Below are 15,077 nucleotides of genomic sequence, written 5' to 3' on the forward strand. Positions count from 1 at the left end.
ATCAGCATTGATAAAACCCGTGAAAAATCAAAAACTTTTTGTCGTAGATTTCTTTCAGAATAGACAAGGCCACGAAAATAATACAGTAGGTACGTTGAAAAAAAAACTTGTAAGTTTATTATAATAAAGATAATGATTCAATTATTTGGTTTTGCCTCTTCGTGAATGGCAGATACATACTTTTTGTTTAAAAGTTCAATTGGGATATGGTAATTTTTTATTGATTCTTTTATGACTTCAGCATTACCAAGCCACATTGTCTAAGCAAAATATGCTTTACGTTTTTTTCTGACATGTCAAATGTTTTTGATCCAAAGTTTATTTCATAAGGTTAGAAAATTTTGATTTCTATAGGACACCCCGTCGGACTAATCAATAAGTTGGGTAATTTCTGTATCTGATCGCAGCAGATAAAAATGGTTTTATGAACATATTTTTTAAACGATTTCATCAACAAGGATTACATCGCTATAATTTAAGTTATAGAATGTGAGATAGTAAAAAAAAATGGTATTTGGGAGAAATGGAGGAGGAATAAAAATGTGTATGAAATATGTAAGATAAAGAGGATAATAGCAAAACTAGGTTAAATAATTTGGATACAATTATCCTGTTGTAGTAATAGGTTATCCCTGAGTTTCTTGATGATGATGACCAGCAGTTTCGTACATGAAAAAAATAAATAAACTTACCGTGGGTATGCCGTGGGATTCCTTAATATGCATTCCACCAACTTCAATAACGTTCGGACTTCTGGGTATGATGCCATTAAGCGGAAAATATGAATTCACCAACATAAGGCTTGTTTTACTTGCCAAATCTTTAATTGGCGGAATTTTGGGATCAAGATACTTCATCGAAATTCGCTGTTCACCCATCTGAGATACAACATTATGCAAAACGTTTAAAACTATCCCCGTTATGGTGTTTCCTATGCGATTAAGAAAATGCATCTCGGCAGAGAAATGGAAAAAAGATATTGGGGTGTATGAAGGATTATTAGGTGCGCCCATTCTGTCGAACTGCCAGGGTAACATGCTTTGAAAAGTTAAACCGATTAATTTGCTGTTGAATCTATGGACAAAGCCAAGATTGCAGTCCCCGAAATATTGTTCAGCGAGAATTATATCGAATGTTTCACCAGATTTTAAAATGCTCTGAATCGCAGGGTCTTTTAAAAAATGTTCGCAAATTCGTACACTCGTTGTAAACTGCCGCACAATATCTAAAATTCCAAAATTGTTAATTAATTCAATGTTGTTTAAATGTAGACGACTTTCACAGTTTTGGTTTATTTTTATAAACCCTTCGATGTTTATTTCTTGATAGTTTTTAGGGGGATCTTCCATCTGGAAGTTGCTGATAACAGTGACATTATGCCCCCTTTCTGCCAATCTCCTCAGTAAAGGCTCAAACGCTTCAAAATGACTTCTATAAGGAAATTGAAAAACTCCGAGAATGTCATGTGAACGTGCCGGGGGGGAACAGATAACCAGGAAAATGATTGTAAGTAACATCACTGATATTAAAACTGCAAAAAAAAACTGGTATAGAAAAGAGAACAAATTATATTGAAGGTTACAAACGTAATTTCTGTAATTACTTTGGAGTTGCACAAAGCGACTAGAGACGGAATAAAACTAAGTGGAAACTATAAATGAGAGGATTGGCAATTGCGGATTGGAAGTTAGACCTCAAATATATCGAATTTCTTTAACTGCATCAAATTACTCGTAGTCTAGATTAACTGGTACCCTTAGGTTCTTGTGAAACGGTGAATGAATACAGCAATGCAAGTATTAATTTCAATATAGATATGTTTATATTAAAATAATATATAATATATATATATATATATATATATATATATATATATATATATATATATATATATATATATATATATTAATAAATATATATATATATATATATATATATATATATATATATATATATATATATATATATATATATATATATATATATATATATATATATATATATATATATATATATATATATATATATATATATATATATATATATATATATATATATATATATATATATATATATATTTATATATATATATATATATATATATATATATATATACATATATATATATATATATATATATATATATATATATATATATATATATATATATATATATATATATATATATATATATATATATATATATATATATATATATATATAAGCTTGTATTTATTTATTTATTCAGCGATATTTATTGTAATACTTTATTTGAACGACTAACTGTAACGACCCTTTTCCGTACTTAAAAGGGCATAGAGCACTGCATCGTATCGACGCTGTATTTTTATTATGGTAAATTTTTTGGTGCCAGAGTGATATCAAATAATTATTACAGCAAAGAATTTATGATTTTTATTTTGTATTGAATCCGGGACCTCTAGCACAGAAACCAAATGCTATTTTCACTTCACAAGGGCAATAGCTCTTCGGAGGTGGCCAACATTAGGTCAATGAGTTTAAGAAACGAAAATATGTTAAGTAAATTCAATATATTTTTATTAATTACCAAATGTTCAAGTGACTCTGTGATCTAGCTACGACTTATGGAATATCGCTAATAATGATCCTAAATATATATTAATATATGTTTATTGGTACAAAAGGCTTGGTACCTACGAAATAATAAAAAAATATGCACAATATTTCATTCCCACTTTTATATTCCTGATCGTGAATTGTCAAATTGTATGTACATTAAAGTCATCATATATTTGTATTTTATATAAGTTATTATAAGTTAGTGAATTCAAGTCTACTTTAATGATGAAATCATAGCTTTAATGTTTTTATTCTAAACATTTTAAAGAATACGCTTTTTTCACACGGTTTCCAAATGGATAAAAATTATTATGATAAAAAGATAGCCTTTATTACTCTTTTGAACATTAAACATTTTTTGTATTTATATTAATTTTCCAAGATTGCAAAAATGCAACACAATCGCGATATAAGCAAAAATAATGGACTAAGAATACCGGCATTTAAGAGATAAAGAATTATCAAGGTTGGAGTATGATTGCGAGATACAATTCACATTTCGTTCTATGGTTATTTTTAACGATTAGTTATATTGTAATAACTCTTTTGTCATACGGTAGAAACTGATGTTGAATAGACCGGAAAAAAATATTTTCATCTAATAACTTCAGTGGCATTGACTGAATCCGGCGACCTATCACGTTCATTACGTTCAATCATATTAAACGTTGATTACTAGATGGAATGGACAATTTAGCAAAATAAGTTTAAACAAAATTCTTAAGTGTTTAATGCATTTTAATATACAACGTAAGAATATTGAATGATTACTTTTAAACTCTTTCGATTACAGTTTTTGATATTTGTCGTTCAAAGACTTTTACTATGTATATCAGATGAAATCGAGAAATTATAAAACGAAGTCAATATTATTTACAAATATATAGGTGAATTTCTTTCATTATCAACTGATTAATTTTAAAGTAAGGAAAAACTAGTGATTCCTTGCAAACGCAAACGACTTTTAAGTCTTAAAGTATATTTTTTTCGATCATATTGATCAAAAATAGAAAGAAATATAATCTAATAAATGAGTGAACGTAGGTACTATATATTATCAACAAAATAATATTTTTTTCGGATGATGTATGAAAGTCACACATAATCTTACTGATTTTATTGACAAGTGAGTAAATAGATAGCAAAAATATTCATGAAAAAAATTCAAGAGGAAAAAATATAATTAAATTTGATTTTTATTCTTATTAAAATGCTTTAGAAATTTCAGCTCATGGGATATTCGCATTTTCTTAATGTAAAAAAAATGGATTCGTTTTAAATACTTACAACAAAATTTAAGGGAAATATTACATAAGCAATGAGGTTTATGTTTCATTAAGATTTTAAATAGAAATAAAAAAAATTCATATAATTTTTATATTTAGTTAGTAGATTGCATAATATATACCTATGTTTGTCAAAACCGCGATAAAAATGATAAAAAGGCTCATTTTTTTATATGCAATTAATATTTTTATATTTTATTTTAGGGTGTCTGAGGCAGACCTACAAACTAGCAGACCGTAAAGTATTAGGGGAACATGAAACGCTTGGATATCATGGCTCGTTCCTGCGTACACATTTTGCTACTGGATATAGGCACAAACTCCGCCCCCTTCTCCCCTCCTCTTAAACCTCCAATGTAAATGTACAAAACCAAACTCTTATTATGTTTTACGTGTATTTGTATGAGGATCAGTTCTTCGGACATCAAGTTGAGAGACGTTTATCGTTTTTTATTTTGAGTCTACGGAACGTCACTCGGTCACAAACGCTTTACCTCCTCGGTGTTATGCGCTCCTGGTATACGGAGTCGCACAAAAATGTAACAAAATATTTAATATTACGGGACAATAAAATATTTGTTACCTACCTATGAATTTTTAAAATAATTCATAAAAATTAAATACTTGCTTGCTCTCTGCAAATATGTTATTTAAAAGTATTGATTAAAAAAAAATGAATGTATGAGAAATGGAAAATCTAAATTGAGTTTTTTTAAATTCATAGCTTTGAAGGAATAAAAATTAACATTTTTATGGAAAATTCTCGGGTTAAATGCAAGTTTCAAAAACTATTCTCAAAGGCAAACAAAAAAAACGAAGCAATAATTTCCGATGACTATTTTTTTAATTTAAATATACCATAAATCAGCTATGCTGTCGGATTAAAAAAAAATCCCTAGAAAAAATAATGTCTCTGTGATTGATGAAAAGAGCATCATATAGTGCAAATTACCAGGAGAACAGAAATATATAAGAGAGTTTTGTCGGATTGTTACGTCGTTTTCCTAATGTTTTTCTTCGTTGCGTATCAGGGAATCATAGATTTCGACAGTACCTGCATACTAGTCGCAGAAATAGTGTAAAATTAGCTGTCTGACTTTTATGAACATTATGTTTTCCTGCTCAATAAAATATTGTCCGAAAAGAAAACTGGAAAATACCTCTGCTTCTTTTATTTGCGACATTTTTCAACTATTCTATAATAGTTTCATTTTTCATATTCCATGGTTCTAGTTTCGATAGGTAAAATATGAAATAAGGTAATTCAAATCAATAAATACCTTAATACTTATGTACAATATTGCTTTTCATAAATTTTTATATAAGTTCAAAAACTATGCCTTGTAAATAGTTTGTTATCAAAATAAATATAAATTGTTGATTTTGCATTTAATTAGTTCTGATAAGTTATAAAGTAGGGATATTTTATCATTATATACATGTCAATATGCTGGTTTGACTCTTTGCAAATCATTAAGTAAACTCAAGAAATATTTATCAAATTCACCTTCCCCGTCCTTCCAATCCTCAAAATTAAAATCTTTTTCTCTTTATTTGATTATTATTGATAATTTTATTTTTGATATGAAAATAATACCTTATGAATAAAAAAGAAATCCTCCTTTTCATATCTTTTAGAGAGAGGTTTAAAAACAAGAGGTTAGCGAGTTACTTTTATAAATATTACGTTAAATTACTGTTACCTGTTAAATATAACGGCCATAAATAACCCCAAACAAATTGCCCCCGCAGATTTAAAGCGTTCGTCAGATTTTCACAGCTCATTTGTGACATCGTTGACAAAAGGTTTTTTTAAAGGAGTCGACGGTCCTCCCCTTCAAGTACTGAAAACCTGGAACCAGCCCCCATTGTCAGGAGGAAGTGGGAGGAAATAAAGGCGTCGGTCTTTTGGAGCATGTAATTGAGACATGCCACCCCTGGAAGCTAGATTTAATGGAAAAATATGCGTTACAATATGTTTACAACATTGAAAAATCAAACACATATTATTTAGAATTATTGAAATATCGATATTTCTCTAATTAAAAAACAATTCTTAACTGTAGATCTATCTTACAAATTTCACCATAATTCTGATGTGTTACATTTAAAAAAAGGAATAACCCTCAAAGCCACTACTTTTAGAGACTTGTCTGCAGGTACGATAGTAAAAATAAGTAAGGTAAATGCGAAAACTACATCACAAATAACCAGATATATTTAAAATGAATCTTTCTTGAATTTATTTTGTACTTGGCGGTAATTGAACCCGAGACCCCAGTTCCGAAGTAGAGCGTCTACCCAACTACGCCACGGCGCCTGTCATTGGTGTACCATTTTCTATATTCATTGTTATACGATTTTTTTACCTCAAAAAGTAGGGAGGGCATTGAACATCTCAATTGTATGTTACATAAATATACAGCACTAGTTTGTCGAAATAACAATTTTAATTCCTTACTAGAAGAAATGAGGTTGAGGAAAGATGATGATAAATTCAAAAAAGAAATTAAAACAAAATAACTGTTAATTGATTTGATATTTTTTAATAAATTACTTGTTCACAAAATCTGGATTATCTCGAATTACAGGAGTTATTTTCATATTATTTTTTGACATCTCATCAAAGATGAAGAAGAATATGGAAGTCTGGGCATTAACGAGGCCCAGACTTCCATATTCTTCTTCATCTTTGATGAGATGTCAAACAATATTTTTTTTTTCTTTTACACTCTCTTTTTTTATTACTTTAATATACCAAAGGATAAAGTTAATGTCTACTGATTACTCTACGTAATAAATTATATTTACAATTCAGATATAAATAAAGTTAAAATATGTAAAAAATAAAAATATATATAAAAAAATGTTTCTCAAAATAATACCAATATATTTCTTACTGCTGTGTGAAAAAAGTGGAAATTTTAATAAAGAAAAGAAAATAAGCCAGTGCAACTTTAACTATGAAGTTAGTTACAAGGTAGTATATTTGTAACGAAATTTTGACGCGCGCCATCTAGCGTCTAGAAACTGAAATGTTGGTTTTAACAAATATCATTAACTTTCATGTAGGTACTTAGTTAATGAGTAAAAGACAATATAGAGGTCGCTGTATTAGAGTTTAATTATTGTGATATTACCAATACAATTGGTTTTCTTTTTCATTATCGAATATTGAAAGCACGTGAATAATTAAAAAATACGATGTGAATTTTGCAAATAAACTATTTACCATATCACCTTGGATTTTTTCTCATATAGCCTTTTAGTGTCGGTGTCAGAAAAAAGGTGTCGTTGTCAGGATAATGTCCTCGACTTTTTTTTATTTGATCAGTTCACATCATTGCGGACCAATATCGACTGCTTTATACGACTTCCCCAAAAAATAAATAAAAGATGTAAATAGCTACTTACTATTTTATTTATATTTATATCGCTCATTCCTTTCAACAACGCCATATTTCAAAAATCGTCAATTTTCAGCAGTGCATGTTTTCGGAATGCCCAGAAAATGTACTACATCCCAGCAAAAGCGTCATATTTTTAACTTTATATTTACCCGCTACAGGGTAGAAATTGTTGTTTTTCCATTTTAAAGAAAGGATATTGTTTAATTATTATTTATAAATTTACTAAATATTTTTCAAATGGAGAAAAAATCATCAGGTTTTACTTAAAATGATCTGTTGCACAGTAAAAAGTTGAATAAGTGGCTTGATATTTATTTTTAATACATTTTATTATATTCTTAAATTTTAAAAACGATCTCCTGAAAAATCTTTTTTTTATATATGACGTTGTTGAAAGGAGTGAGCGATATATCCAATATAGAACATATTAAACATATAAATAATTTATTCAGATATTAAATGTTTGTTTTTTAAAGTAAATAAATTTCAAATCATGACTCAAAATACTTTTTATAACGAAGAAAATATTTTACCCGCACGTTTTATTCAAAATTCAAACAGATACCAGAAATTAGACTGGGACTGGGTGAAGTTGTTTCATAACTCTGGAGTAATTACTTGATTCAAATCTAGATTTTTTTAAAATCAAAAGCAATCTCTAAATGAGTTTAATTTTTTGAAAATTTAAACTTTAAATTAACATTTTTTCTTGATAGATTGTAAAATATATACTTCTTATTGAAATAAATATAATAATAACTTCTACACTACCAAATCAATACTTAAATGATTAAAAACTTCAGCGCATAAATTAAGTAACATTAAAATAGTAATTCTCATTTTAAAACGTTTTCTTAAATATTCTGATATTGAAGTTTGTCATCAAATAATGTAATTTTTAAAAGTTTATTCGTTAAAAGTATAAAATTACTTTAATGTTTACGAAAAAAGTATTTCTTAATAATAATAAACTTGGTATCACAATTCTTTTTCATTAAATATTTATTTTCTAATCTTACGAGACATTAAGCGAATTTATTAAAAGTTAGGTACAATTGTCCGCCTCCGTAGTGCAATGGTCAGCACGCTCGGCTACCGCTCTGGAGGTCTCGGGCTCAATTCCCAGGAGGGGGTGAAATAAACATTAAGTGATTTTTTCACTTTACTATTTATTAAATAGTATCCTGGACTGGTACCTGAAGCGGAGGGCTGATCACCTTTCCTTCGTGTATTAATGATCAAGATAACGCTGCGTTTATATAAGAAGTGCCCTATGCATCATCGGTGTGGATAAGGGTTTGAAAATTATACATTTTGAAACTATTGACAATGTTGGGATTCATTAACGATATTTAAATAAAAATCTCATCATATTTTTCTGTGGGAATATTAAATATGGATATGGAAATGAAATTCGAGTATAAAGATCGTTTGAAGAAAAATTCTTTAATGATGGCATATTTGAATACATATTGAGAATTTAAGATAATAAATTAGAAGGGTTGTTCAAACTTCCAGAGTTTTCATAAATGAACATTAAACTTAATAGCCCTACCCTTAAATTTTCCGACTAAGTAAGTTTAGAAAGGTCGACACTTATAGCCACCCTCTGGATTTCGAGGTGACAGCCTCACGATTTTTTTAAAATGCAGGGTGGTTTCTTACCGTATTGGCCAGACCTTAATTGGAAGCTTTTGAGTTGTCGTGAAAGCTTAAAATGACGGAAATTGCATTTCCTGAGAGAGTTAACAAAGCTTTTAAAAAGCACACGTTCATTGGAGATATAAAATCTTAATTGCAGTCTCAAAGCTAGATTAACTGTCAAAATTGTCCTACGGTGTTTGGTTATTTAATGCTTGGTCATAATGAACAGTTAATTTAACATTCAGTGACGTCAGACAGCACATTAACGCATTGTGTAGGTATATGTATTTATATTGAGGGATTTGTCATAACACGTGTCTTACAATGTAGCACTTTTATATGAATATAATAGACGCCAAATGCTAAATCGCAAGCCCTGGGATTCTCAGACCCATCTTACGTCACGTATGAAAACAGTAAATTCATCTCAAGTTAAGATACCCATGATTATGACATATCGTCTGTAGGTTAAAAATCTCGAATCTGATCTGTTTAATTTTAGTAAATTATTTTATATGTGGCATATAAACAAATTTATTCCATGAAAAAGAACTTTAATTAACAATACATGAAGAATCACGGATTTGTTAAGTGTTTTTAAAGCATCACACAATATAAGACATTTAAGCGAAAGCAGAATTTATCCAATTTGAGCACATTTCTTTCATGTTCGCATTTTTATCGAAAAGCGCTTATATTGAGTTTCAGGAGAAAAAAGGTATATGTGTAAGAAAATAAACAAATCTTCGATTGCACCATCCTGTAACTAATTTTACTCCACGCACGATATTCCGTTTACCAGAGGCACATATTAGAAGAGGAGATATATTTTTTGACGAACACCACTAAGCGATTTGGAAGGCGTCGGAGGGTTGGTCTCTCCGCGACACGGTCCCTATTCCCTCTCCCCCTCTTACAATCGCATAATAATGGCAGCGTCCTTATCTTCACACGGCCGTAGGTTGCAGGGTTGAGGATTTCCTTGTCTCTCGTGTACTCCAGCGTAGCCCGGGGAAAACTACGCGCCCGGAATAATTGAGTTGATCAGTGAAAATAACCTCCTTGTTATGTCTCTGTGTAGTGTAGAGTATAGGTATATTGAACGCAAAGTAATAGGAGCCGCTAACGAACGTGGAATGAAATAAAATGGGAAGGTTTTTGTATACAAGACAATATAAATAATTAAGGAGCATTTTCTCCTTATCATTGGTAATTTTCCCGTAATTACATAGCAACTGCTTATTTAATTCTACTAATGAATTCGGCATTTAAGCAGAAACACGGAATATGTGAATTTCTTATTCCCAACTTTACCTGCACCCATTGAATGTGATCCTTGGGGATTATTTTGATCTTTAATTATACGAAAGTAAGGTGATCAGTCCTAGGCTACAAGTTCAGGATAACAATTTATCAAAATTAAATGTTATTGTTATGTGCCGTAAATCAACCATATTTATTTATTTTTATAATTTATATTAGAAGCAAAAACTTTGTGATTTTTCATTTTATAATTAAAATGTAAATTTGTTTTAAAAATGATTGATTTATGGTGATTTTAAAACAAAGTTTTATTTTTATTAAATTTATTTTTAATTTAAGTTTTAGATGGTTAAACCATTTTTTCATGTAATATGAACGAAATAGTGGAATTTACCAAGTAAATCTTAAATTAAAAATGTATATATTACCACAATGTGACTACCAAATCAATTGATAAAACCACTTAAATTTATGAGATGGAACTAAAGTGCTCATAAAAGATTGTAAAAGAAAAACACTTGTTTTTTCCACATGAGTTTATTTTATTATAACGACTAGTTTCGGAAGCTATGTTTCCATCTTTAGATCTAAATATAAATTTACACATAAACAATTATTATCCGTTCCACAAATAAGGAGGGGGATAATTTAGGGGGAAAGGGGTTTAGTCAAGGGGTGGAGTTTAAAAATAAAGGGAAAATGGAAAGCAAAGGTGAAGAATTTTGAAACAATATATTATTTAATACCTCGGGTAAAAATGCGCTGCAAGCACCAACAGCCCGAAAAAAATAGAAGGATAAGGAAGAGGCCTTCCAGAAGAAGAGGAAGATGCAGCAGTAGAAGACAGGAGTCTAAAGAAGAAAGTATTTCGTCTACTGCTTTGTGAATAACATGAAAATAATTGTTATTATCACAACTAAGCGAGATAATAATGAAGAAAAATAAAAATTCGTTGTTTGAGTAATGTATGTACCATATAAGGTGTTTTTGTGATGTTTCATAAAATACATTAAGACGAAGGATCAGCTTTGTTCTAAAAAATATATGATTAAAATACAATATCAAAAACGATTTCAGGAATCAAACCAGGAACTAATGAATGCCAACATACATGTACAAACCATTATACTAAGTTGGCGATTCAGAACGAAACGTTATCATAAAATCTCAGTAACTAAAAACAATGTCATTGTTTATTAAAGTAGGAATATAATAAACATACCTCCAACGTTATGCGAGGTACAATAATTGCCATAGTCATTCATTGCTCTAAAACATAGTATTAGAAGAAATTTATTCCATAATATCGTTTCTATTATACATAGTTCAGACATAAACTAAGTATGAAGATATTCGGATTATATTCTAGTGTAACTTATTACGATAAGTAGAAAAACAGAAGTAATGTTTATGTATTTAATAAATAACAATACTTACGATTAATTAATTCAAAACTGTAATATTGAACACATAACAATAATACAAACTAATTCGAATATACGAGTTGTATTGTATGAGATTTATTTTTGAATAAAATTAAAGGAAAATAAAGTAAAATTTAGAGAGAGAGAGTTTATAATAAATTATGTAATATTTTTGTGTAAATTCGACAAAGAATTTATATCTATAATACTATATTACATTGACAATTTATATTTTTATTTTAAAATCTTTGTAAAACTTGTAAAATGCGTTTTAGATTGAATGAAGAATGAACTAAAAACCACTTTTCGAATTTAAATAATTACTTGGATTTTCTAAATTTAAGTTTTGAACTAAAATTACTTGGAAGCAGTCCATTTAATATAATGAAATAACAAGCACATAGTTTGTTTTAAGATATAAAATATAATATAAACATTTCCTATATATGTGATAAAAACTTTTATATAAAAAAAACTAACAAACCAGGCATAGAGAATAAAACGCCACACCACTCTGTCCTTGCAAACATTCTTTGCCTCATTCTCGTTCATGCATCTCCTAATACATACCTGCCGATTGTTTCGACTCCTAACCTTTCAAGTATTTGGCATACTTGGTCGTGTCAAGTTTTTCTCGGTCTTCCTCTGCTCCATTTTCCAATTACATTCGCCTCATAAATAAACTATTATATAAAGTTTTTATTTCATTATATTTAGATTTACGTTTTTCACAGACATTTCTTCGATGGAACTGCACAAAATATTATAAAACAACAACCAAATAGCGTTTTCTAATTTGATTTTATGTGACCAGTAACCAAGTTTCATCCTTCTGATGAACTCGGTAACGATAAAATTCGATCACATGTCAAAAAAAAAATATAAAAAGCTATTTAGTTGTCGTTTTATAATATTCAATGATTAAAATAAAAAGTTAATTTTTAACAGTTTTTAATTTTAAGGAATTACCTTTTTATGTGCATTTACCAAAGCCACGTCAGTTAGCATGAAGAAATGGCATTAATAAATCATATTTTCAATTCTACCCTAAATTCGCAATTTTAAAGTTTTCCGCGGGCTCGAGAAGGCATAATTCATTCCATAATTTTCCAATTTCACCTTGAACTGCAGGCTTCGAGTACTGTACGGCTTGTCAACTTGTGCGATTGGCATTTTACCAAATTTGAACTCTCGGCTCAGGGCTCAGGGTGGCAGAGTAGAAAATTGAGGGTGAGAACAAAACGACCTCTGCATCCATCTTTTGTCTTCATTACTCGCAACTGGGTCACGTGAAACCCAAACATAGGATTCTGCGTTTCTCAAAATGGGATAAAGTGAGAAAATTACGTTTTTAATAAATCGACTGCAAATTACGTATCCATGTTTTTAGTTTAAAATAATCTGAATCCACAACATTTTGAGTGTGTCCAACTACTTGTTCACAAATCTGGATTATCTCCAATGAAGAGGAATAAAAAACAACATAGAAATCTGTATCTTTTTGTATATAATGGTGAAAAACAATTATTTATTTATGTCCTTTTGAATGTTAAAATCACTGTAAATCGTAAGTCGCCTTAAAGCATTTCTTACGAAAACGCCGCTTTAAAAATTACCCAATAAAAAAATAATAAATAAATAGGAAAAATTTAAATATCTCAACAAAGATAAAGAAGAATATGGAAGTGTAAGTATTTACAGGGCTTGTGACCTCTCATAGGCCGGTTATGTGATCACTTTATACCCAAGTATCTATTTACCATTCTACCTATGATTGACCACTATATGTATGTAGATACTCAGAATTCCATATTTTTCTTTGTTGAGATGTAAAAATGAAAAATAGGTCCTTAGTGAAAAGACCCAGATTTGTGAACAATGATTTGGACACAAAAGCATTTGTTCATGAATTCATTCCGTTGTCATTTTGTGGTAAAATCTATCGATTTCGAATGTAAATTTTACTTAATTTTCTTCACCATTATTTAAAAATCTATTGAGACACGTGTTTCATTGCATTCAGTATTATTATCACACACTAGTGTTTGCTAACGATGCTAAATGCATCGTAAGATGAAAAAGAGATTTCAAGAGATAGTTATAACAAGTAAAATGTATATATTATAAAAAAATGCTTTTTTTTCCTTTTTTTCAAATAAATTTATTTAGAAAAAAACTATTAAGTTGTTATTTTATTGTATAAAATGCAGCTCCACCAAGAAATGTCAGTACAAAACATAAATCTAATAAAATGTATTTAAAAAAATGGTGTTACCTTTTATGTCAATTAAGTTGTGAGTGCACAGGTCTTGCAGTGAGTTTTGGAACAAGTTTCCTTTTTGAAAGTTTTGGAATAAAGTACAAAATCAGAAATGATTTTCATGGTTGTTTGTCCCGTTTGTTCTTGGTTCTTATTGTGATTCGAATGCAATTTATTTGGCAGCGTTACAAATCTCAAGAACAAGTTGGGAACAGGAACTTGAGAACTACATAACTTTAGGACTCAACAGAATTTAATACTGTCTTGAATAAATTTATCTAGTCGGAGGATTTGTCATCTCATATTTTATAATATTACTTTAAAAATAAATGATTTACGTACAAAACTAAATGTCCCAGGTTCCTAAATATCTATTTTCACAAGAACAGTTATTGAATTAATTTTATCATTAAAAAAACAACTTCTTCTTCTTTTAGCCCTTGCCCTTACATCTGCGCCCAATGGTGCATAGGTCACTGCATCATATAAACGCAGTGTTATCTTGATTGAAGGAAGGGTAATTAGCCTTCCGCTTCAGGTACCAGTCCAGGGTAATAATGAAAAATATTATATTGGAAAAATACTTGTTCACAAACCTGTGTTTCTCCACTTAGGTGCCTTATTTACATTGTAACCTCTCAACATATGTGAAAAAGAATATGGTATTCTGGGTATTTACAGTGGTTATGGCCTGTTATAGGCTGGTTAAGTTATCACTTTACACATGTGTAATATTCACCATTCTACCCATGAAAACTACACTACTCAAATTTTTGGAACTCTTTTATATGTTTATCATAAACCTCATGACGCTTTACGTGTGAAGCCACTGGAGCCATCTATCGCTAATTTGAGAAAACTTGCGCCTCTAGGGCCCGGGTTCGATTTACAGAGGGGCCAAAAAAATTCAGTGGTTTTTCCCTGTAATACTAATATTATCCTGTGTATCTGAAGCGCAGGTCTGATCACCATGCCTTCACGTAAGAAGCGATTAAGATACCACTTTTCAGATAAGATGTAGTGCCCTATGTACCAACGGATGCAGATAGAGGTTATAAAACGAAGAGTTTTACAGACAAATGTAATATGTTACACAAAACATAATATCAAAATAAAAGACACTGATAGTGTACCTACCTTTCTGTTTTTTTACATTTTGCAGATATGTTGGAGAGAATGTATTTGAAAA

The 15,077-nt window shown here is 29.6% G+C and overlaps 1 protein-coding gene across 1 annotated transcript; it reads right to left on the bottom strand.

Annotated features, from left to right (window-relative positions):
* Positions 1-331: 331 nt before the first annotated feature.
* LOC148310531 (UDP-glycosyltransferase UGT5-like) lies at positions 332-7,426 on the bottom strand. The gene is made up of 3 exons (XM_088258326.1): positions 7,369-7,426; positions 693-1,465; positions 332-397 (listed from the first exon to the last, which is right to left on the bottom strand). Exons 1-3 carry the CDS (start codon positions 7,424-7,426, stop codon positions 332-334), a joined length of 897 nt encoding a protein of 298 aa, XP_088114452.1.
* Between the last annotated feature and the right edge of the window lie 7,651 nt (positions 7,427-15,077).

This window comes from Brachycentrus maculatus, unplaced genomic scaffold (genome assembly GCF_059751285.1).
Source record: "Brachycentrus maculatus isolate JH-2025_06_01 unplaced genomic scaffold, ASM5975128v1 h1tg000092l, whole genome shotgun sequence".
In the NCBI taxonomy this organism is placed as follows: Eukaryota; Metazoa; Arthropoda; class Insecta; order Trichoptera; family Brachycentridae; genus Brachycentrus; species Brachycentrus maculatus.

Bases quoted from the DNA above. Each gene is read 5' to 3' on its own strand.
- LOC148310531 (XM_088258326.1), bottom strand. From the start codon at position 7,426: ATGACGCTTTTGCTGGGATGTAGTACATTTTCTGGGCATTCCGAAAAC. The intron at 1,466-7,368 runs GAAAATTGACGA...CGGCACGTTCAC, and splicing joins TTCCGAAAACATGCACTGCT to ATGACATTCTCGGAGTTTTT. The intron at 398-692 runs GTAAGTTTATTT...TGCTGCGATCAG, and splicing joins AATCCCACGGCATACCCACG to ATACAGAAATTACCCAACTT.